At 41.6% G+C, this 24,145-nt stretch overlaps 2 protein-coding genes across 8 annotated transcripts in view; one reads left to right on the top strand and one right to left on the bottom strand.

The window, feature by feature from the left end:
- LOC5510818 overlaps positions 1–19,066 on the top strand; it is a 28,626-nt gene extending 9,560 nt beyond the window's left edge. For all 4 annotated transcript variants that reach the window (XM_048722352.1, XM_048722350.1, XM_048722349.1 and 1 more), the window contains exons 12-27: positions 745–978; positions 1,570–1,852; positions 2,439–2,610; positions 3,486–3,660; positions 3,933–4,120; positions 4,602–4,819; positions 5,156–5,364; positions 7,237–7,473; positions 8,853–8,886; positions 10,635–10,757; positions 12,984–13,079; positions 13,822–14,057; positions 14,422–14,931; positions 16,118–16,325; positions 16,997–17,183; positions 18,619–19,066. In XM_048722352.1, coding sequence (XP_048578309.1) covers positions 745–978; positions 1,570–1,852; positions 2,439–2,610; positions 3,486–3,660; positions 3,933–4,120; positions 4,602–4,819; positions 5,156–5,364; positions 7,237–7,473; positions 8,853–8,886; positions 10,635–10,757; positions 12,984–13,079; positions 13,822–14,057; positions 14,422–14,931; positions 16,118–16,325; positions 16,997–17,183; positions 18,619–19,003 — 3,495 coding nt within the window. In that variant the 3' untranslated portion in view covers positions 19,004–19,066. The remainder of the gene's footprint in view (positions 1–744; positions 979–1,569; positions 1,853–2,438; positions 2,611–3,485; positions 3,661–3,932; positions 4,121–4,601; positions 4,820–5,155; positions 5,365–7,236; positions 7,474–8,852; positions 8,887–10,634; positions 10,758–12,983; positions 13,080–13,821; positions 14,058–14,421; positions 14,932–16,117; positions 16,326–16,996; positions 17,184–18,618) is intronic.
- Positions 19,067–19,809: 743 nt separating this feature from the next.
- Positions 19,810–24,145, bottom strand: part of LOC5510816 (shaker-related potassium channel tsha2) — a 28,059-nt gene continuing 23,723 nt past the window's right edge. For all 4 annotated transcript variants that reach the window (XM_032379998.2, XM_032379997.2, XM_048722353.1 and 1 more), the window contains one exon: positions 19,810–23,233. In XM_032379998.2, the coding sequence (XP_032235889.2) occupies positions 22,914–23,233 (320 nt within the window). In that variant the 3' untranslated portion in view covers positions 19,810–22,913. The remainder of the gene's footprint in view (positions 23,234–24,145) is intronic.

Here is a 24,145-nt window from a genome sequence, read left to right as displayed (position 1 = left end):
CGAGGATGTGATTGATAAATTAGAGCGGATGGCCTGTTAATTATCTCGGATTCTAATATATTCTTTTGTCTTTTAACGGTTGAGGTTTCCGTCGGATCTCCGGAAGTGAACGGGTGACAATGCAGCTTTAAAAAAAGGTTTGATAAGAAAATCCTCCCACCAAACGTCCATGTACTCCCTTGGGATAAATGAGATGTCTTACAAGTTACTCTATCCGGCCCTGTTTTGCCCTCGACCGCACCAGGTACTAAATCAAACTAGCAATACAAAGCAAGTTGTTCCACAAAACGTATTCCCCTTGGAGGAGAAAAATAATGTCGCAATATGGTTATTTTTTTTTGGTTCTGCCTTGCCCTCGACCGCCAAGATATAAAATAAAAAAATGCTAGATAAAGCCAATTCTCCCACTAAACGTCCATGTACTTCCTTTTAAAGAGGTAAGGAATATTGTAAGAGAGTTACTCAATTCGGCCCTGTTTTGCCTTAGACTGCCCCAGATACGAAATTACATAAAATAGCAATACAAACCTAGTTCTCCCACCAAACGTCCTTGTAGTCTTTTCAAGGTAAGTGATGTCCTAACAGTTACTCTATTCGGTCTAGTACTGGCTTCGACCGCCCAAAGTAATAAAAAAAAAGCCAGATAATGCCAATGGTCACACCAGGCGTCCCACTAGATTAGGAAAATAGTAACTTTACTCCATTTGCTCCTGTATTGCATTCACCAAACGAGTTTCGTTATAGGAGTCTGATTCTGATGAAGAAAAGGAAAACGCTCTCGTCAAACCCGAGGACGACGGGCTCAACTGGCTGCGTCGCGCGTCACAGCGCATGTCCATGATGTCTCAAGGGGGCACGTCCATGTTGTCGCGCATATCAATTATGCAGAACGCCGCTGACATGTTGGATGACAGGTGCACTAGTGTTGGAGGCAGAGCGAGCAGTTTGTTTGATTCTGCGCTCGGGACGGAGTCACAGGTCAGGAGATATACCCCTCACAAATAAACTTTGAACCGTCACGGCTTGTGTCCCCTTATGGTGAGGGGGTGAGGAAGAGCGGGGGAGGGGTGCGGAACAATTTAATTCTCCCCTTTTTTACTATTCTATTTGGACTTTACATTTGGAGCCCCCCCCCCACCCACCCACCCCCCTTAACTATGTCTTATTGCCTGCATTGCAGATAATACCGCATGTATTAGTCAGGGTATTTGCTGTAAAATGACACTGTCCAATTAGTTTATGTATACTCTTATATAACATTGAAACGTGATACTTGTCACACAATTTACTGTTTCAATTTGTTTGTTATTTAGAATATTGTATATTGGTCCCTAGACAGCAATTACATACAATTATAATGATTCATTAGAGGCCCAGCATTTCAGACTAAGCTTTCTTTACTTATAATATGACGCCAGGGATGGGGGTATAGACCATCTCTTTGACAACTCATTGACCTGCGCCTGATTTCTTTGCTAGCAGGGACCACAAGATCGCCTACCTAGCGAAATACAAAGAAAAGAGGCCTCTGCAACAACCTGACTAACTCGACGTTCTCTTCTTTCTCAGAGATCGGTCTCTGTCAGGAGCCATCACGCGGTTGATCATTTGACCAATCACAGAGAGCTTCAAAAGTCACGTGAGGAAGAGAAAGCCGCGTGTCGGCCACCGTTATACTGGCCATGCGCACCGGATTGCTTCATCCCGAACTCTGTAGTGCGCAAACTCGTGAAAGTACGGAAACCACCCGAGTATCTAATCCCGAAGATAATACGACCAGTGAAGGAGAAAAAGAAAAAGAGGAAGAACAGAGAGGACGACCCATTCGAAGCTATTGACGTGCGTGACGAATGTAAGTAACGCATAACTTGTTTATTTGGAAGCCAAATAGATCATAATGGTAGATTGTGCGTAAACGCTGAGTTTTCAAAAACTGTTGATGCCGACGGTAACAATTATAGTATAATTTATCTGCGATTATGTGATTATATTTTTGGTTTTAACAAACTGGTAAATGAAGAAGAAGGCAAAGATAACGATGATAATAATGATGGTGGTGGTGGTGATTTTGATGAGTAAGTACGCAGCTGCTTTGTCTCCTATTATCTTTGTTCTACAAAGGAGTTATTTTGTCTCTATTCTTCTCGTTCTTTGTGTCGAGGTGCGGATATATTGATCATTTGCCCAGTCAAATTGCAGCTTGTAAGAGCTGCATACTGACCCATTTTGATACGATGATGATGATGACGATAAAAATGATGGTACAATCGTCGATGTGTGGTGTTGATGCTGGAGATGATGATTACATTCAGGATGGTTTTGATGGTGGTTGTTGTGTAGATGATGACGGTGTGATAATAATGATGGTGGTGATGATGATGATAATTGTTGGTGGCAGTAATAATAACAATAATCATGGTATCACCTTTTACTTTTAGCCGCCCTTCGTTGGAAGAAGAGAACCATACCTCAGAAAAGAGATAAAAGAGTACCCCCAAAAATCAGCATAGATGAGACAGGCGAGAAACCCACCAACAAAGCCTTCACAAAACCTGTCTACTCCTCAAAATTTGCGGAGCTTAGAGCAAGACGTCGCACTAACGCTACGGGGTACGAAAATATAAACCATATTAATGCAGAAGGGCTGACGGTCGCTTGCCACATCCCCCCCCCCTGGCTCTAGCGTGGCAACAAAAAACCTTATTGGTACTTAGGGCCAATCCGCACTAGTTCTTTAAGCTGTTTGTACAGGGATAGTTGTTGACAGGACCTTTCAGGTTATGACCAAAGACAAGTGCGGACACAAGTAGACAGTGGACAAAAGTTTGTCCTCGGCGCGACGAAGATCAAAGGATGCGACGGCCTGCAGGCTGAGCTGGCCGTTTCGAAACAAAAACACAACTTTGTTTATCCTTGTAAATCAGGCCGTTTCTAAATGAAATAATACCACAGGCAAACCGCCGTGTAGTGCGGATTGGTCCTTAGTTACAATAACTAAAAGAATTCAAAAGGAAAATATTAAAGGACACTTAAACTATTTTAAAGTGCACTGAACATTTAAAATATTTTAAAGTGCACTGAATTGAATCGTTTAAGTTAAGTTTATTCTTTAATGTTGTCTTACTTGACGCCTACACCTATTTCAAATTAGGTTGCTCTCGGAGATTCCATGTGTCGTAACCCGCAGTGCTTTATGGTCAGTGAATAAATGGCTGAATCCTTGTATCTGAAAGCCATAGGAATGTTCACAGGAACATGAATAATTTTACAACTTTTGAAGCCTTGGTTTGTTTTAATTACGCTTATTTGCTTATTTATTTGATACCCATAAAGCACTGTTGCGGGTAACGATACATGAATTCTCCGAGTGTAATCTCATTTAAAATAGGTGTGTACGGAGGAGGAAGCGGGTGAGGTTCTATTTGTTTTCTTAAAATTTATCTAAAAAATAAGTGAATGGGTTAATCTTTCATTTTCTTTTTCAGGCAGGCGATATTTGAAGAGATGTCAGATAAGGAAGAAGAAGAAGAGGAACAAGAACCGAAGCTTGGTTACGGCGAGAGGGACTTGAACTTTCATTCAACACCGGAAGGACCAGAGACAGAGACGGAACCGGAAGGCACGCCGGAGCCTAAACAGTTGCAGCCGAGACCCGTTAAGGTAGATGACCGTTAAGGTAGATGACCGTTAAGGTAGATGACCGTTAAGGTAGATGACCGTTAAGGTAGATGACCGTTAAGGTAGATGACCGTTAAGGTAGATGACCGTTAAGGTAGATGACCGTTAAGGTAGATGACCGTTAAGGTAGATGACCGTTAAGGTAGATGACCGTTAAGGTAGATGACCGTTTTTTAATAAAAGAAGTAGCATAAATAGCGAAATGCATTGGTGCGGATGTGAGGCAAGGATCTTTACTGGGCCCTTTTTTGTAGCTCCGTAGGCCAAGACCCGTGGAAGGGTCGGAAGTTCTCAAGTCGATTGTCGTAAAGGACTGGTACCCACGCACGATGGAGGGCGTTTTGAAAGCGGAAGATGTCCTCAATGACATTAGCGGAGTTATGATTCGATGTAGCTCAGATGTTTTCACTGATCTATGCAATGACATCGTTAGGGTTAACAAGTAAGTCACGCAATGACATCGCTAGGATAGACAAGTGAGTCACGCATTGACATCGCTAGGATAGACAAGTAAGTCACGCAATGACATTGCTAGGATAGAGAGATGAGTCATGCAATGACATCGCTATGGTAGACATGTAAGTCACGCAATGACATCGCTAGGATAGACAAGTAAGTCACGCAATAACATCGTTAGGATAGACAAATAAGTCACGCAATGACATCGCTAGGATAGACAAGTAAGTCACGCAATGACACGCACCGCTAGAATATAGCTGATGTCATGCAATGATATCGCTAGAAAAGATATCGCCGCTATTCCTCCACTCTTATTAATTAGACCACTTTGTCCATCTTCATCTTCATCCATTATTATTATGTCATCATCATCAACGTCTTTCTCAACGTTGATCTTTATTTATACATTATTAGGTAGCTCTGCCACTAGCATTTCGCCCGACATGAAACCTCTTTCATTGCAGTGAGCTTGGCCTTCCCAGAGTGCAGCGCTCGCTGATTTACGACCTTCTTATCAAGAATACACTCAACGAGAGCGCAGCCATCCGCCGGCAGGCCGTCAGGACACTAGCCAGGCTCTACGTGACATCCAAGGATGCGGCGCTGTCCATGATTCGCAGGCTCATTGATGCGAGTCCGGAGGTTGTTGATGAAACTAAAGAAGCGCTGCGTACACTATTTGGTGAGAAAGCATCCATTTCACACCTGTTTTTTATTCTTTTTGTTCACAAACTGTTGTCGCGTAACCCGTTCGCGTTTTCTGATCCGGATTATCGGGGGGGGGGGGGGGGGGGGGTGTAAACTCAGGGTTCCGATCTTGAGCTTGCCTCTTGCCGCCTTCAAGTTCATTGAAACATGACTCGGGCATTTCCGAAACAATTGCATTGTAAAGTGGTTTTTATGCACCGATGTGATGATTGAAGGATCATAATTTTTTTTTCGAGTTTTGAAAACGGGGGCGCGCAATAACAATTTAGCTGTAAGCACTCTTCAGTAATTTCTTTTTTACCTTCTTGAGGTGTGAACGACATGGAGGGCCTCTCAAACCTGCTGATGAGTCTCGGCGTGGTGAGCATGTATCTGCCAAGTCGTGATAACGTCATCCTGACGGAACTTGCCGAGCGCCTAGGGCGCGCAAAACAGCATGGAATGGACTACAGTGGGGACATCGACTGGGAGTCCATGGATACTAGCCCTGTCATGGCAAAACCCGCACGGACTAAACGGGTAAGCACATCGCGTAACGAGACTTGCGTGAGCACGTCACGAAACGACACGGGTAAGCACGTCACGTAACAACAAGCGGAGCACATAACGTTACGATGCGAATAAGCACGTCATGGGTAAATACGTCACATAACGACACGGGTAGCACATCACGTAACGACACGGACAAGTACGTCACGGTTAGGCACGTCACGCAACATCACGGGTAAGAACGTCACTGGTAAGCAAGTCACGTAACTACACGGGAGCACATCACGTAACGACATGGACAAGCACGTCACGGTTAAGCACGTAAAGACACTGGTAAGCACGTCACGTAACGACACGGACGGATAAGCACATCACGTGTAAGCTCGTAACGTAACGACACGGGATCCCATTTGGGAATCCCTCAATTCGCGTCCTTTCCACTGCAGGAGGAGCCAGCGCATCAACCCCCCCCCCCCCCCCCCCCGCGGGGATAAAGGCGTACATATCCTCAGGAATTACACAATCATTAAAAATCCTTTAAAGGGAATCCGAATCCTTAAACTCCTTCAGATCGGATTGGGGGGAAGTTTTTTCTTTAAAATAATTTATACACGACATATCATTGCTAATGTCTTCTTTACCGTGTTAAAATAAAGTTGCTATACAATAGAAAAATGTACCATATCAGAAATCACTTCTCATTCCAACTCATGGACCCGAGGCATTGTTTGTGGGTGACTCACTATTATTTACACAAATAGCAAAGTTTCAGTACAGGAGTACACATTTGTTTGCTCAACTGTCAGGAGACCGGCGCTTGCACTTTTACAATGCCAGAATAATTCACTTATGCCATCTTAAACAATGAACAAATATACACCGAGTTTTCATTGCATTGTCATGTCTGTTGATGTTGTCGCTAAGTTGAATCGTCTACATATTAAAATGAAAAAAAAAAACGCTTTTAAAACATAGCGCTGGATTATTCTTAATCCGCGCCCGCTTCGCATGTGTGACCATCGCCCGCTGCGGTAGTATTTAAGCGATCTTCTGTTCGCACACAAGTCGTACGTAATCACTCTTTCATTGCGGTTAATTAGGTTAACACAGTAGTTTTTAAAATACTAGATTTCCGTTCAGGAGAATGCGGAACTTGGCACTTTGAGTCTACAGTTGAATCACAAAATCGAGACACGTATATCTAGTGAAAACTATGGCCGTGAGTCGTGTATCAGTTTTTTGCTGAACCATTTTCATTATTCTGGTTAACGATCGCGACTATGTGGGTATTTTGATTGATTTGTCAAAACTAGGAATAATCAACTGGCTCATTTTAAGATTTTTATAAATTTTAGCCTCTCATGACGGAAAAACATGACATGACGCCCATTGCACATCTATTAAGGCGGAAAAATTATCAACGTACTTAGTGAGTAATAGCAAACAAAATATCAAATGCGACTTTTTTTAAATTCATGCGACTTAATTGTGTCATTGAAATTTGAGCTTTTCGTTCCTTAGCCCAAACATAGCGCAAGGATGTTCAAGGAAAAAATATCTAAAGCCAAAAGCTGGGTATGTGCATTTCGGCCTCACGTTATTTGTGTTTGAAAATCGTTCCGGAATACAAGGAACCGATGGCCATTGTAAAAAAATCCGTCGCAATATGCAACTTCACTATGGTGTCTTCTCTTGTCTTCTCTCTTTATCTCGAATTGCCCATTTTCCAGGTTTTTCCTTTATGTCTTTAGCCTCGGCAATGTTTAACATTTTACAGTTTCATCTGAAATGTTCTTAAACACTACGATCGAAACAACTTTGCAGTATAGAGGTTATTATTCTACCCTTATAAGCCAATGCTGAGTGAAAAAAGTACTTATTTTCCTCCCATCTCGTTCCCAGACCCGGCGTCTACCCGCGGTCGCCCGAAGACGCAGCTTTCCCGATCGACGCCCACCTTTTCTGCTCGACCGCGCCTCGCCCAGTGACTACGGCGCGTTCCGCGACGAGCTCAAGCAGAGTCGACTCGGTTGCAAATTGCTGCAACAACTTGGACCAATCAGCAGCAAAATCTCCTCGGAGTTTGGCAAATCCCCAGGGAGTACCCCAGATGACATGGGGGATTCTTTACGAGTAAAGGTAAAGGGATGGGGATGAAATGAGAGAGGTGAGGCTGATCCCCAGGGGTTACCCCAGATGACATGGGGGATTCTTTACAAGTAAAGGTAAAGGGATGGGGATGAGATGAGAGGGGGAGGGGTGAGGCTGATCTCCAGGGGGTACCCCAGAGAACATGGGGGATTCTTTACAAGTAAAGGTATAAAGATGGTGAAGAGATGAGAGGGGAAGGGGTGAGGCTGATCACCAGGGAGTACCCCAGGGACAAAGAATCATTTGCAGTTAGGGTTTTGTCTTAGCTTGGAAGGGGGGTAGGAGTGCAGTTGCTAACGCTAGGGAGTACCCCTGAGGACGTGTGGCTAAAATAAACCCAAGGGAGTACCTCTTAGGACGTGTGGCTAAAATAAACCCAAGGGAGTACCCCTGAGGACGTGTGGCTAAAATAAACCCTAGGGAATACCCCTGAGGACGTGTGGCTAAAATAAGTTTTTTTTTGTTTTTCGTTTTCTTTTTTTTCTTTTTCCTTTTTTAGTCCTTTTCTTTCACAACGAAGGGTTGTTCGAATAATTTTTAATTGCTAACATCCCCTAAAAAGCGTTTATTTATTAACAAAAATAATGCAAAGCGTTATTTCACTTTCTTAAAAAAAAAGGTAGCGACAACAGTTTTTCCATGTATTATATGAGCGTAAAAAAAATAGCGTTTTAACCTTAACATCCCAGACCTCTTCAAAGTGAAATTAGTCATTCAAAAGCTACTCGATTAGAAAATTGCACATTTTAGCTTGATGCAAGCACCCGCTGTTCTCACTGCGCGCGTGCTCGTTTTATGGGGTCAATTTGTGTAAAGAAGAGCTGTTTTTAAACGCTTGTATCTTTGACCATTCGAGATTTCGAGATTTTTCTGATCTCATATGAAAACTCTTTACCTATTCTTCATCTCAGGCTAAGTATATATTAAAAACGAGTTACTGGAATTTGATGCTAGGAGCACTTTAACAGGTGCCACTTACTGCTCGCAAAGGTTGCCTATAACCTAGGATATTCTATTTACTAACCTAGGATATTCTATTTACTAACCTAGGATATTCTATTTACTAACCTAGGATATTCTTATTTACTAACCTAGGATATTCTTATTTACTAACCTAGGATATTCTATTTACTAACCTAGGATATTCTATTTACTAACCTAGGATATTCTATTTACTAACCTAGGATATTCTATTTACTAACCTAGGATATTCTATTTACTAACCTAGGATATTCTATTTACTAACCTAGGATATTCTATTTACTAACCTAGGATATTCTATTTACTAACCTAGGATATTCTATTTACTAACCTAGGATATTCTTATTTACTAACCTAGGATATTCTATTTACTTGATCTGTCACAGGGTAAGAAGCTGGGCAGTCTTGACTTTCCACAAGGTGAGACAAACCAAAAGTCGTACCTGGTTTAGCGAGTGGTAATCACTTTCTCTTTTGTCAATCAACTGTTTTTTGTTGTCTACTTTTTTGGCCACTTACTGCGGTTTTCAAAATTCTCGTCACTAATTTCAAACTGCTTAACCGCTTATGTTTTGCTGGCCAGTGAAAATGCTTACTTCAAGGATTTTGAATGGCGGAAGCAAGAAGGCGATTTATTAGCTCTTGGAAATTGTCGGCGAGAGTTTGCAGAATCTTGATAACCGCAGGAAGATTAATTTAAGGGGCGGACCATTTGACTTTTGAGGGGGGTGGTGGGTGATTTTGAAAAAAATATCCTGCAAGCTACATTTCAAAGAAAAAAATTGCATGCAAAGCAAATGAGCAGAAAAAAATCCATGCACAAGTTTAAGAAAAAAAATGTTGCAAAGCCATTGTGTGAAAAGATAAACTCTATGAAATTAAATCAAAATTCTCTGATAACTTTGATAAAACGTTTCCTCTATATTTTTGATATGTGTATTTTGTATTTCTCCTCACCATAATCTTGAAAGTTTCTATTGGTTGAGACTCGCCCTTTCCACTATCACACCCTATGTTGAAACTTATAAGTTGTGTGGTCTCCTCCTATCAGATAAAACTAGTTCCCAATGGTTTTATTTTAGAAATTACATTCTAAAAAAACAAAACAACTCATGCTGAAGGTTTTTCAATGATTATTGCTATAATGCGCTTTGCAATCATTTTAGAAAAAAAATACCAAAAAGTGTACAACAGAAGTCACAAACTTTTATTTTATTTTGAAATACCTTTTATTCATTTGTTGTTTTATTAAGACTTAATAAAACAACAAATAAATAAATAAAAAGGTTTAATAGATCAATATATAAACTGTAACATCATATTGTATATAATAAATAGATAAAATAGATAAATCTTTCATAATTAATTTGATGGACTTCTCCAAAATAAAATATAATGTGAAAGAGGAAACAACTAAAATGGTTGTTTCTTCTTTGTGTTCATATATAGGCAGAGATACCAACCATCGATTAAAACTCAGGAGATGGGATCTATATAAATGCTTGCCCCTAAAGATGTTCTTGTTTTGTGACATATTTCAACAGAACCTTAAAAAACATTCTAACAAATGTTTCAAAGAAGCTTCTCATTTTTTTTTTTTTTTTGCTATCTGACTCAATATGGTAAGGTAAGAGCTTGATAGCGAAGACTCGTTTGGCTATGACACGAAGGTCTTACCATGCATAATCCCTATACCTAGTTAGTTTATTGAATTATAATTTTAATCTATTCGAAGGTCAAAAAGAATGAAACACAACGTAGGAGTTTTATATTAGAGATATAGGACGAGAAAAGAAAAAAAAAATACTGATTGGAAAACAATGCTGCAAAAAGACGTGGGCTCCAAGAAAAAAAAATATCCTACATAGTAGTACATAGGAAATAAAATCCTGCACATTCAGTGGGTGAAAAAAATTCTTGCAGACATAAAATCACCCCCCCCCCCCCCCTTCAAAAGTCAAATAGTCCGCCACCACTGCAAAGCATGCTGGATCTTTAAACTTAGTAACTGAAATACTAAAATAAATAATTTAGTCCGTTCTCATACTTTGGTTATGGGTGGTTATTCAATATTCTTCTTGGTAACAGACTAATGTAGTATTCCGTATGTGAACGATAAAAAGAATGACTGACAAAAATTCTTTAATGCTGGTGTTTTTTATATTCAGACTCAGGCTTCGCGAGGGACTTGTCTCCTCCAGACACTCCAAAAGAGCCTGCAAGCCCTGTCGCCCTGCCACCATTGGTCGGTAGGCGTGCCAGCAGACTGCAAAGCATGCTAGTAGTCTCAGGTAACCATGGCAACCGAGTAAAAACATTACATCACATCACATCACGTCACGTCGCATCACATCACATTACTCGTCAGTGTGTAGATACGGACTGCTCCTCGCAGTCTATATCATGATTGTGAGTAAGTGTGTAATAATATTGTCACTGAAGATGGTACCAGGCGCCAGCGTTCCCAGCGTTTCTTTTACGTCCCGAAATACATGTTAATAGAGAGCTTAAGCAAGTCAACACGAACGGCATCAAAAACGGCGCGCGCTCTGACGAATTGTTGGAAAAACGGCGTTGACGTCTGTGACCGCGCGCGCGTAGAACGAAAAAATAGGGAAAATGCCGTTCTAGATTTCCTGTCACGGACGTCAGCGCCGTTTTTCAGCAATTCGTGAGCGCGCGCACCGTTTTTGATGCCGTTCGTGTTGACTTGCTTAAGCTCTCTAATGATGTGCGGTGAGAAACGGGACCCCAGGCTTATCCGAGAAGACGAGGAACACACAGTCCCCAATGTAAAGAGCCAGGTTTTTACACCTCTGAAAAAAAAAATCCCATGTTTACCTTCGAACAATCTCGGGGACCCAGAGCGACGCAGAGACCGGAAGCGGAAGTACGCGGGAAGACGAGAAAAGGTGGAGAATACGTCTATTTCTGACAGCAAGACGTCCCTGGTGCTATCGAGAATCTAGATAAGATTTGCTTAACTCTGTTTGAATTAATTCACTAATCAAATGTAAAGAATTGTCCATGCATGGATAAAAAATAATTTTAAGAATTATGTCGATCACAATAAAGATGCAGAGATCAAGAGCAGATGCAGTTACCAGGCGTGTTGTCAGGATTTGCCGAAGGGGTTGCGCAAGCCATGGATTTTATATGAACAAGAGACCATGATGTAAGAGAACGAATCTCCCGTATTAGGGTATGTTCCAATGATGACGTCCGTAAAAACTATTTTTAGAACAAGCAGATTTTGTTTAGATACGTCTCTGATTGGTTTGCGCTCACGTTTCCCTAGCAACATGAGTCTTACGCGCGACCACATCTTGAGCAATGTGATCCGGCAAAGGATGTTTCGGAAATCTTTTTGACCGAAAATACCTTCCTTTTTTAAGAACGCTGTAAAAATGATCTTCCATAGAGTACGCTGGAGCCAATCAACCGTTTCTGGGACATTGAAATGCATAAAGTGCGTGATTTTAGGCTCTGGGATCAACTTTCCCAGTAAAAGTTTTTACTGCTGATTCGCAAATTTAAACTTATAACACAACAATCAATCATAAATCTGTGTTTACAAAACACAATTCTCTTCCAATTCCCTTTTAATGAAAAAGATACATCCAGAACTTAATACCATTATATTCACACCGATATTACCAATAAAATATTTCTTTATAATAAAGTAGATCTTATTCCAGTGACATGATTTCTGAACATGTGCGTGAAAAATTGAAGTTCATTCATCTAAAAATGTTATAAATCAAAGAAAAATAAAGGCCTTCTTGTATTAAAATACATAACATAGACTCTGAGAATGCCTAGGTATTCTATCTCACCGAATTGCAGAGAAAAATAACTTTTTAGTAGTCTGCACGATGCATCTTCAATGAACTCCAAATTCACCGTCTCCCTGACGTCTTCCCGTTCAATTACTTATATAACATCTAGATAACTAAACATTAGATAACTTAACAGATAACAGGACACCACTTCATGAGTAGCATTGTGATTATGAGCCTTGAAGAGAAGCTAAAAGGATAAAAACAGGTAGCGAACGAAGTAAAGAAGTGTAGAGGGATAAAATTTGGTGTCAAATTGTACTAGCTCGTGGTGCCCATAAACAAATATGGCGCGACGAACCATGTATGGATGCTATGATTGACAAGCTCGCGCAATCTAAAAATAGCTTTCTTGGACGTTATCATGGGCCACGGGGATTCGTTCTCTTATATCATAGTCTCTTGATATGAACAAAATGTCGATTCTTTAATTCGGTCAGTGCTCCCCCCTCTCCCCCACTGACCGATTTTTTTTTCTGATAAAATTTTCAAACCTCAGCTTTGGCGGCTGAGTGGGGGGGGGGGGGGGGTGCGCCCATCAAAACAACTAGACTGTTTTTTTTATCACCACAAATACAGTAGAAATTTGTGATTGTGACTACTTGCAAAATGCAGAACACTGATCAAAACTCTTCCCTTCATTTCCTGCCATCAACATTCTCTCTGTCGTTCACACAGGGGTGGGACGAGCCAATGAACACAAGCCACCAAGCTATGACGTCACACCAGTTCTTTCCTCGGCTTCCATCGTATCTACCACAACGGCACCCCAAGGTATTTGTAGACATGGCACGTGACCAGGTATGTGTACACACGTGACAAGGTATATGTAGACACGTGACCAAGTATGTGTAGACACCTGACCAGGTATATGTCGACACGTGACCAAGTATGTGTAGAAACGTGACAAGGTATGTATAAGCACGTGACAAGGTGTGTGTAGAAACGTGACCAGGTATGTATAAACACGTGACCAGGTATGTGTAGACACGTGAAAAGGTATGTCTACACACGTGACCAGGTATATGTAGACACGTGACCAGGCATGTGTAGACACGTGACCCTGCATGTGTAGACACGTGACCAGTGAGACCAGGCACGTGACCAGTGAGACCAGGCACGTGACTAGCGCCCAGGGGTTTATAGAAACGTGACCATTTTTTCTTACTGCTCCTTTAACTCAAGTTGAGGCATAAGAAAGCGCCTCAGGCAGCCGCCATCATACAACTCATGTCTGATCACGGAACACAGCTAAGATCGAAATTGTTGGTATTTGCTTAGAAAGCAAAACCGGAGAACTCGGATTAAAACCCTTTGAGAACCAATTAACTCAACTCACGTCGAAACCGCGAATCGAACCCGGGACCCAGTGGTGAGAGAGACGTACTAGCGAGCTCACGAGTACTAGGGAGCGACGCCCTGCCATCCGAGCCACCTAGGCTCCCAAAGATAATGGCAAACGCACCTAGCGCTTAGCGCTGTTTCTAATTCAGAATTTGTTTATGGTTTATTCCAGAATCCTCTCGAGTGGAGAAAAAAGAACCAGAGAGGCGCAAGTTTTCTGAGATTTCACAGAGCTTTTCATTTGAGGATGTCATAGATGCCCTTGACCAGGACGGTGACTCGCATCTCGGCCGGGCTTTCGTCATGGCAATGCTAAATCTGAAGAGGACGGATTCATTTGCTAAAATTGGTGGCAAGGAGGGGGGTGGCCCGCTCAAAGAAATTTTTAACCTTGAGAATTTTCTGAAGGTAAAGACCCATGAAAACAGCACCATGACTGGCACTTTCTCAGTCGTATAGTTTAAGTGTGGATAGGTATTAAGGTAAAAAGCTCTAAACAAATAGACTTTCAGACGTTTTGAAGCTGCTGCTTCATCAGTGTGTAGTGGCAAATAAATATATCTATTACTCAGTGCTCCTAGCCGCCAGCACTTTCGTTGCATTTTATACACTATCGCTCAAGACCGGGGGGGGGGAGTATATTGCCCGAGACAGGAGCACGCTCTTCACACCAGCTATACACACCGCTCTTGAACTGAGTCAAATGTTTAGGCAGTCCTGCGAAAAAAATGTCTTTTAAGACTATATTGGAGATATTTTGTTTTTCTTTTAGATATTTGCATTGATTCCATCGCTACTAAACAAGGGTGCGACCGTTCAGGAAGCTTTCGACAAAGTCATACACCGCAGAGTGGACGAGATTTCTTCAGACAAACCTCTAATGGTCAAAGGCGTCTTCCCATTGGCTATCAAAGACATCATCACGCTGTTGCCTAGCAATGATGAAAAGACGGCAATCATCAAAGAGAAAATTGAGGGGAGTTTACAAGAAATGGAAGGTTGTGGAATAGGAGTTCGGGCGGATCAAGGGTTTGAGGAAAAGTTTATTGATGTTGATAAGATGTTAGAGATATTTGCCTTATTCGAAAGTCTTGATGATCAAAAAAAGATATTCAAGAAAGTTGTTGCCAAGTTAATGGGTTCAGTGAACCGGATGGATAGGTTGAGACACTTGAGAAGAACGGGAAAGAAGGAGAAGAGCAAAATGGGAATGTCTTTGTCGTCACCTGGTCGGTTACAAAAGTTATCGGAGAGTTCCAATGTCGTGTACCCTGGTATGAAGGTAAGACTTAACAAGGACGACTTAATCCTAACCATGATTAATTGTCTTTTGAAAGGGGCTAACAAACCCCAATCCATGATGTATTGCATCATAGTGGGGCCAACTCTCTCAAAACGCATATTTTGCGTTCTATATTTAGCGATTGTGTTGTCAGGGTTCCGATCACAACAACCAAAACAACCAAAATTACATTGTTCGTCGTTCTCAAAAGTAAAGGAAGGCGAGCACACAACCATATCCTTAGCATTCGAGTTCACAGAGAGCCAACGGATAAAAAGCAGAGAACACTGTCCTATGCACGCACTCTCAATTGATTTAGAGATTGTGTTGTCGGAGTAGCATTCCCTAGATAAACTACTTTAGTCACCGTTCTATAAGTCTCCCTTGCCCAGATATCGTCACGCTAAGCGACGTTTGAGCTCAAAGACGAGCCAATAAACGGCTTTTTCGGTATATGCTCCACGCAGTTTACCATACTTCGAGAAATAAGTGTGTTAGAACTGACACCAAAGATGGTGATGTCCCTATCGCGCTCTGGGCCTTACCATAGAAAGAGAGTATACCCTTGCTTTTGGCAGAATTTAACACGAAAAGAGTTCGGATAATCACTCCCGTTTAATTTCAAAACTCTGGAGTAGGTTCTTCTTACCTTTCTTGCCCCAGTCTCATATTTCCTACCCCAATCTCACATTTCTTGCCCCAATCTCACATTTCTAACCCCGATCTTACCTTTTTTGCCCCAGTCTCACATTTCTTGCTCCAATCTCACATTTCTTGCCCCAGCCTCAAATTTCTAGCCCCAGTCTCAAATTTATTGCCCCAGCCTCACATTTCTTTCCCCGATCTCACATTTCTTACCCCAATCACATTTCTTGCCCCAGCCTCACATTTCTTGCCCCAGTCTTACCTGTTTTGCCCCAATGGCATTGAATATCTTGGTTCATGTTAGCAAATTGCAGGAGATACACATGCAATTTCTCAGGTACCACAGCTAAGCCTTCGAGTATTTATACACTAGTCTCAGTTTGAACAAATTAACGCTTTTTATCTTAAAAGAGCCTTTTAAGTTGCAGATAGTTATAAACCAAATCCAGAATGGCAAGGCTTTGCCCTTGCGCCAAGTACCACAATACCACCCCTATCCCTGGAAATCAACCCATTGAATGAATGACACATCTGTTTATAGGATGACGATGAATATGAGGAGCGAGAGGATCGATTTGTTCTTCTCAGCACTCCGGTCCGCAAGAACCTTGTACCGGGGATATGCGGAGAAAGACTTGTCCACTCACTGAACATAAGGCATCCCCGTCCCTACCCCTCGAGGGAGATCGAGAGCGCCACGTCGGAGCAAATAATAGGGACACTTCCGCATAGACTATCATTTCACACAGGTGACTATCATTTCACACAGGTGACTATCATTTCACACAGGTGACTATCATTTCACACAGGTGACTATCATTTCACACAGGTGACTATCATTTCACAAAGGTGACTATCATTTCACACAGGTGACTATCATTTCACACAGGTGACTATCATTTCACACAGGTGACAATGAAGGTGTCACTGTGAATAAAGGGCAATTAGAACGTAGTAATCGTGAATTTAGGTGAGGTCAGGTAGAGTAAGAGGATTTATAAATTATATATAAATATTAACGTAAGGTAATTTTATATACGACGAGATAAGGTGAAGGTAAATTGAGGGTTAATGAGCCTCATTGACAAGCCTTGAATAAATTTGAGGAAGATCAATGCGGATTAGTGAGGCGAAGTGGTGCGATGTGAAACCGTTTCAAGTGAGAATCAAGTGAGATTGTTTAGTTTAATTAATGTACTTCTCTAGCTCGTCTACTAACCAAAAATAGCCAATTACTGTGCTCCCTAGCTATTGTGGCTTAGCTAGGTAATGTAAAGTGGGGTCGGATGATAAGGAGGTTTATATTAGTTACAGCAGAGATTATTTTAAGTGATGTTTGAGCAATCCAAGGTAATTTGGAATGAGGATAGGTTTAGACAAAGTGATGAGAAGTGAGCATATTGTTTTTTTCTTATTCCAGGTTCTCGCGATTGGGGACAAACCTCGTATGGAATTATGGATGTCACGTGGACAACACGTGGTCCCCGCTACGCCATCGATGCGCCTGGAGTGCAAAGTAGTATATCATACATGTCGGCTGGTCACGTGACCGACCATCAACCACCAATTACCACGTGTCACGATATTTGCTTCAACGAATACGCCAGGTACGTACAGTGTGGTAAATGAAAATGGGTCTCTAGTATCCTTATAGCGCATAAAGAAGGACAATCGCGCCGCCATTTTGCGCTCCCGGTCAACGGCGAGTCACACAAAGCATCCATGTCCATCGGCTAATTCAAGCAAGTAGCCAAGATATTATCAATCAAATATCGTCAATAACATATCAGATTTCATTCGTATGTTATTTTGAAATTTCCTTGCAAAGAAACCGCTGTATTTTTTTAATGAGATAATCAATAACAAAGGAGTGAAAACAAATATGATCAAATGCGCTTAACATGCGACTGACATTGGGGAAATATGTAGCCTGCTGTGTTTTATCGGTGTTTTCGCTATGCGCCGAGTCGTGGCCGCCATCTTGTTTTGTTCTGGCCGCGAAAGCTGAAACGAGCGCCAAGCTAGCGCGGCTAAAAACAAGATGGCGACCACGACTTAGCGCATAGCGAATGCGAAAAAAACACCGGGTAAACGCCTGCAAGCAGGCTAGGAAATTTGGGGAAGGTCAATTCCCCTTCCCTCCCCCTTATTTTGGGGAATACTCCGCGGCCTGTCAATACAATCTTTAGCAGGTATACATACACACCTATTCCAAAAAAAAAGTTGTCAGCTGAAAAGGCGAATGGCAATTGCCAAATGGAAGTTGTACGACCCGTGGTAAATAAACTTAAGGAATTTCAGAGCATTTTAATGTTTAAAATTGCATTTAATAATGGATAATGGTATGTAGCCAAATCCGACAATAAACGTCCCGTGGAGATACTGCAAAGGCATGGTCAGATTTTTATCAGAGAACCTCCTCCCTCCCCCCCCCCTCGGAAATATTAGGACCACTTTTTCGGATTTCGCTCCCCACCCCCAAAGAAAAATCCTGGGTACGGGCCTGCGTATGCTTTATTAATATTTTTTAGTTGAATTTGGAACAAATAATTTGAAATTCATGGGTCGTATCGGTCATAAAACTTTCATTTGGCACTTGCACTGACCTTTTTTTTTAAATATGTTTTTAAACCAAACGATACTTACGAATCAAAGGTTCTTATTGATGCAGCATCTGCCATAGACACCTGTCAACTCGAGCTTTCTGAAAAAAAAAAAAAAACGGTCGCAAAATTTTGACGATTCAAACTCTTTCTTCCCAGATACCCGCATTAGCACACACCTCCTAGCGACCCCTTCACTTCCTCCCCCTAGCCTCGCCCTCCTGATTGAAGATGGCCAATCACGCCGCCATAATACGCTCCCGCACAATAGCAAGTCACCCAAAGAATTCATTTCCATTGACTAAATCAAGCAAGTTTTAGACTTCGAAATAAACCGTTGCATTTTCAATTATAAACAATAACAAAGGAGTGGTTGACAGACAATTCAAAAAGGGCAGTTCTAACAAAACTTATACTAACCCTAAGCACTTATTTTCAGAAAAACCGGAAAAACCGGAAATATCGCCCCTATCTTCCGAGAGCGCCTGAAATCAATCACAGAAGTGCTTCCAGTCGGTACGTGGCAGAACTTCGGGGATGCCACAGGAAGCCCAAGCACCCCAGCCGCATTGTACTCTAATCCTACAAGCCTCCTGACTGGGCGTGATCAGTGGTACGTACGGGATGCCTGTGTGTCTCCTTCAGAGAACATATCAACTAACTACGGATCCCCGAAGCTGCCCAGAATCGTGGAAACGAGGCAACGCGGTGACGTCACACCAAGCCCACTTGAACTGTCACGTGGTATATCACGTGAGCGACTGCTGACGAAGCTTGATCGTATGCAGTTACCTAGAGTTTGTAATGCACGAGAAGAAAAATGAAAAATGTGAGGAAAGATCGTAGGGATATTCAGTTTAAAATGAAATAAAATCACACCAACAATACACGTATTGCATTTCATGACGACGCTAACTACTTCAGAAGCTGCAAATGGCAGGCGTGAACTTTTGGCAAGGGGGAGGAGAAGTGTGCAGTCTTTTGTATCATATCAAAGAGATAAAAATTGCTAAGATCCTTCAATAAAATTTGACCTACTTTTGGCGGCCAATTGTAGGAGGTGCGAGCACTCCAAGCCCACACCCCTAAAGGGGGCCAGGCATGAAATCCAATGCTACGAAGATCGTAGCTCATTCTCGACCCTTCAAACGAGAGGTTCGGGTGCTTTAAGCTGTTGGAGAAGTATTGATTTGTTGGCTTGTAGAAACGAAAAAAGGCTTAATCTTTTTCCTCATCCATTTGCCTTTGTACTGGATTCGGTCATTAGAAGCTCAAAAGACTCGGCCCACGAATATTTAGCCCCTTGTGTATGTAAATGAGATTCATTTGAAGTAGTGTAAAATCCGAAAAAGTGTACATAATTTTTCGGGGAGATTTGACTTATAGATTTATGACATACCAGAGTGATCTGGAATGCCTTTTTTTTAATAAATTCGCTTTCGGTTTATAGTTTGTCTACAAATAGAAAGTATAATGCGATCAGAAAGTGGACTTATCCTGATTGTGGGAGGGGGGGGGGGGGCGAGGCACCCCCTGCAAACCCCCCCCCCCTGGGTACGAGATAACTGGTGGCAGTTAAAAGTCACAAATCGGGCGTTTCACACGAAGCGGAGAATTTAGTACAATGACCTTGGATTTACTGATTTATTTACGAAAATATATTCAACATCAGCCCTATGGCAAAAATAGTTAACAAATCTATCTTCAATTTTTATACATTTCCATCCTTAGCAGGTCAAATTATGTACCTTGCTCTTGCCTGTACTTCAGATTATACTATCATACTAGTCACTAAAATGTCGGTATATTTATACTATATTTATACTACATCTAGGGCACGAGTTCGTTCGAGTCAAATAGACCGCGTCGCGTACCCAACCATGCTGCTAATTGAAATGAGAATGCAGTGCATTTTCGACAAGCTTGATAAACCCCCTTTTAGTCATTGGGATCCCATCTCGCAAAGAGAGCACGGATGACAATAAATTTTGCGTCCATTTTCAACCATTGGTGATTCATGGAATATTCTTTTGAATACTACAAAGGAAATGTTTGAAGTAATAAATAACGTATTAACGTGAAGATGAACCTAATGAATCTTATTCAAAACAGAGCAATTTATTGGATTAGTCATCCCGGCCTGAGTCACTGTGTCCATTCAGAAGTTACCCTAACCCCTGAGCAAACAACGCCATCATCAGTGATCTGTCAGAGCTATAGCAGGCCTCGAATCGGGGAGGAGGGGGTGGGGGTTCAGAAATATGAAGATACTATTGGAGGGCACGGTCACCCCCCTACTGGTGATTTTCTTATAAATTACGAACACATTGAGGGCACGTGCCCCCAGTGCCCCACACCCTGCTACGGCCCTGATACATCATTGCAGCAGCCTCGCTTAACTGACCACGAGACATGGAAAAGCTGTTGAGCTTCTTCCCAGTCCCGCGCAGCATGCTGTACTAGCTAGGAAGGTTCTCAACAGTGATGCTGGAGTTGTTTGCAATGGGCTTAAAGGCTAGGTTCTAGGACTCGACGTGTCAGTCCCTACGCAGCGTTTTAGAGCACTATAGCGACATTAGATAAAGCAAGGCCAAAATTCTAGGTTAAACTTGTACTACCCTATTTGTTTACATCTCAAAAAGAAAATATATATATTTATAAGAATTCTGTTCCTGTGTGTAAATAAATATGACTGTGATTTCTCATGATTCTCTTTGGTATACATAGAAGGATTGTGTGCCGTATGTGGCCATGATATCCGATAGGTTACAAGCAAGCATGCTTGCAGGCCTTTACTTATTTTCCCCTTATTTTGGCACCTTCACCTAAATGTAAAACTGATCCTGCGTAAAGCAACTTAACTCTGAGGAGCGGCCGCGCGATTTGGAGCTACAAGATTTAAAGCCCCTCGATTTTCGACTTGCGTGACACGTGGGTTTGTAGGTTATGAAATCTTCACCCTCGAGGGGGGTCTTCAGGGTAAAAATGGTAGGGATGCTCGTCAGGAAATTCGAAAATACCCCATACAATACCTGCACGCCAAAAATTGCTATTTAAAAATACCTCAGGATCCCTAGAAAATACCATTTCTAAGAAAAAAAAGCCAATTTTTTTGTATACCCACTAAAAATACCTGAGGTCCGATTTTGACCCCTAAAAATACGACGAGCAGCCCTATCAAGTCGACATAGAAAGACCTCACCCCGTGTTCACCTTAGTAACAAAATAATTCCACTTGAATCGGGGTGAATTTCAATCCATCCTACAATTAAAACAGCTCAATTCCGTTTATAAATTATCAAACAATCGAAAAAGAAGTATTTTCAAAATGATAAGAGTTTTGAATATTCAAAAGAAAACAACACTGTCACTCAAGTCGGGTCTACGGGCCTTGAATCGCATTTGTTGACCTGCAACATGGATATCGGATCAATTATGCACTCTATTGTCGTTGCAACCCTCTGCTCTTTTGCACATAATACGGTCGGCTTTATCTGTTGCCGACAACATTCGAAAGCCGTTAGCTGTGCCATCTCTCACTTCATTTTCTGATATTGACCACCATAGATGGCATCCCTTGTGAATTCCGACCACCCTTTGAAACACCTGAAGAAATTCTTGAACAGATGACCATTATTTTTGCATGCTCAAGAATCCAGCATGCTTTGCGGGCGCACCCGAAGGTCACTCTTTGGGAGCGCCCGCAAAGTACGCTGGATCCTGGAGCATGTCATTTGTGTCCCCTATCTGTTACACTCCTTTAGCAGCAGCCTTCGGGATACCTGTGTCTTGTACATTGACGACCGGCGTCCTTCCATTGATCTTTCTTGTTCTTTGAGGATCGGACGATGTTTATGTGAAGATGATCTACGTTACACAATTATTTAGTTCTAGGATCAGCATTAGTCGTAAAGACAGTCTTTCTCGACATTTGAGAACCCAAGAAGACTCAGTATCGATATACGTTGACTAAATCATTTCTATTCCTCATGTGAAGTTTATGTAAAGATAATTTGTATTCCCTCATTGTATCTGTTCAATCACATGAGAATTTATATGTTGCATAATTGCAGAATACTCTTTTCCGAGACACTTTTTACCGAGATATTTATTTGCAGGATCTTTTCCGGGATATTTTTTTCCGAGATCCTATCTTCCGGGATACTCTATTCCGAGATACCCTTTTCCGAGATCCTCTCTTCTGAGATTTTCTTTCCAAGATCCTCTCTTCCGGGATACTCTTTTCCGGGATACCCTCTTCTGAGATACTCTTTTCCGAGATACCCTCTTCCGAGATACTCTTTTCCGAGATAATTATTTTCCGAGATCCTCACTTCCGAGATACTCTTTTCCGAGATTTTTTCCCCCAAGATAATCTCTCCGGGACGTTCTTTTGCGAGATACCCTCTTCCGAGATACTCTTTTCCGAGATATCTCTTCCGATATTTTTTTTTTCCAAGATACTCTCTCCGGGACGTTCTTTTGCGAGATACCCTCTTCCGAGACACTCTTTTCCGAGATATCTCTTCCGATATTTTTTTTCCAAAATACTCTCTCCGGGACGTTCTTTTCCGAGATACTCTTTTCCGAGGGTGATAAGCCATACGCAAGATGTGGGACAAACTTGCAATTTCCTTCATGTTAAAAGACGCGCAGGCGCCGACAAGTCTAAAAATAATTTATAAAATAAAGTCAGCTTGTAATGATTATTAGTTATTAATTTCCATTGTGGAACTACACTGAGGTCTGTCTGGACAACTCCGTGTTCTCCTTTTCCTCATTCTTTTTCGTGTTGTTCAGCGGTGCCATCTCTAACTGGTCCGGATTCTCTGAAAGCAACGGTTTTGACTCACTGTTCTCTGGGTTGCGTTTTTCCGGGGTATTTTCCTCGCAGTTGAGGCGTAGATCTCCGTTTCGTTTCTCGTTGGGTTTCTCGTACGGCCCTTGGAAGCCTCCGTGGTAGAGGGAGGGGGACTCGACGCCTTCGTCGTTTGATGAAGTAGAACAGGAAGACACCATGATGCTGATCTTACGGCCTTCCTCATCATCGCAGCCTGGTGGAAACAGTGTCATCGTGGAATTATATAATTAATAATAATAGTTTGATAATGATCATCATTATCATCCTCATCCTCATCATCATCATCCTCATCCTCATCATCATCATCATCATCATCATCATCATCATCATCATCATCCTCATCATCCTCATCCTCATCCTCATCCTCATCATCATCATCATCATCATCATCATCATCATCATCATCATCATCATCATCTTCATCCTCCTCCTCATCATCATCATCATCATCACATCCTCATCATCATCATCATCATCATCATCATCATCATCATCATCATCATCATCATCATCATCATCATCATCATCATCATCATCATCATCATCATCATCATCATCATCATCATCATCACATCCTCATCATCGATGCCTGGTAGAAACAGTGTCATCGTGGAATCATTAAATCAAAAATAGTAATCTCCTCATCATCATCACATTATTGGTCATTATCCATCCTTTACCAATGTCAAAATCATCTTTATAATCATATCAATCATCAACATCTTTATTATTTGTATAACGTTATCATCTCAATCGTTATAAATATCATCATCATCATCATTATTACCGTAATCAACAATACTACTATCCGCAATTTCATCACCAAAATAATAACTGCCTTTTATATGAGATCACCAAGAAAATCGTCATACTTCCGATTATCATCACAGTTATCACAACACTACACCTATTATCAGCACTACTACCATTTACTAAAACAATCATATTATAATCATAACTGAAACCTTCAATATCACCATCGTTATCACCCATTGCACCTTCACTTTAAACATTTCGTTGCTATACTCGGGCGATTCCACATCTCGAATTTGTTTTTTTCTGTCAGTGCACGCGCATGCGCATACGCTATTCATCGCGGTCTGTC

This window comes from Nematostella vectensis, chromosome 15, assembly GCF_932526225.1.
Source record: "Nematostella vectensis chromosome 15, jaNemVect1.1, whole genome shotgun sequence".
NCBI lineage: Eukaryota > Metazoa > Cnidaria > Anthozoa > Actiniaria > Edwardsiidae > Nematostella > Nematostella vectensis.
Note: the sequence above shows the minus strand (reverse complement) of the source record. Positions and strands in the feature narration are given on the sequence as shown.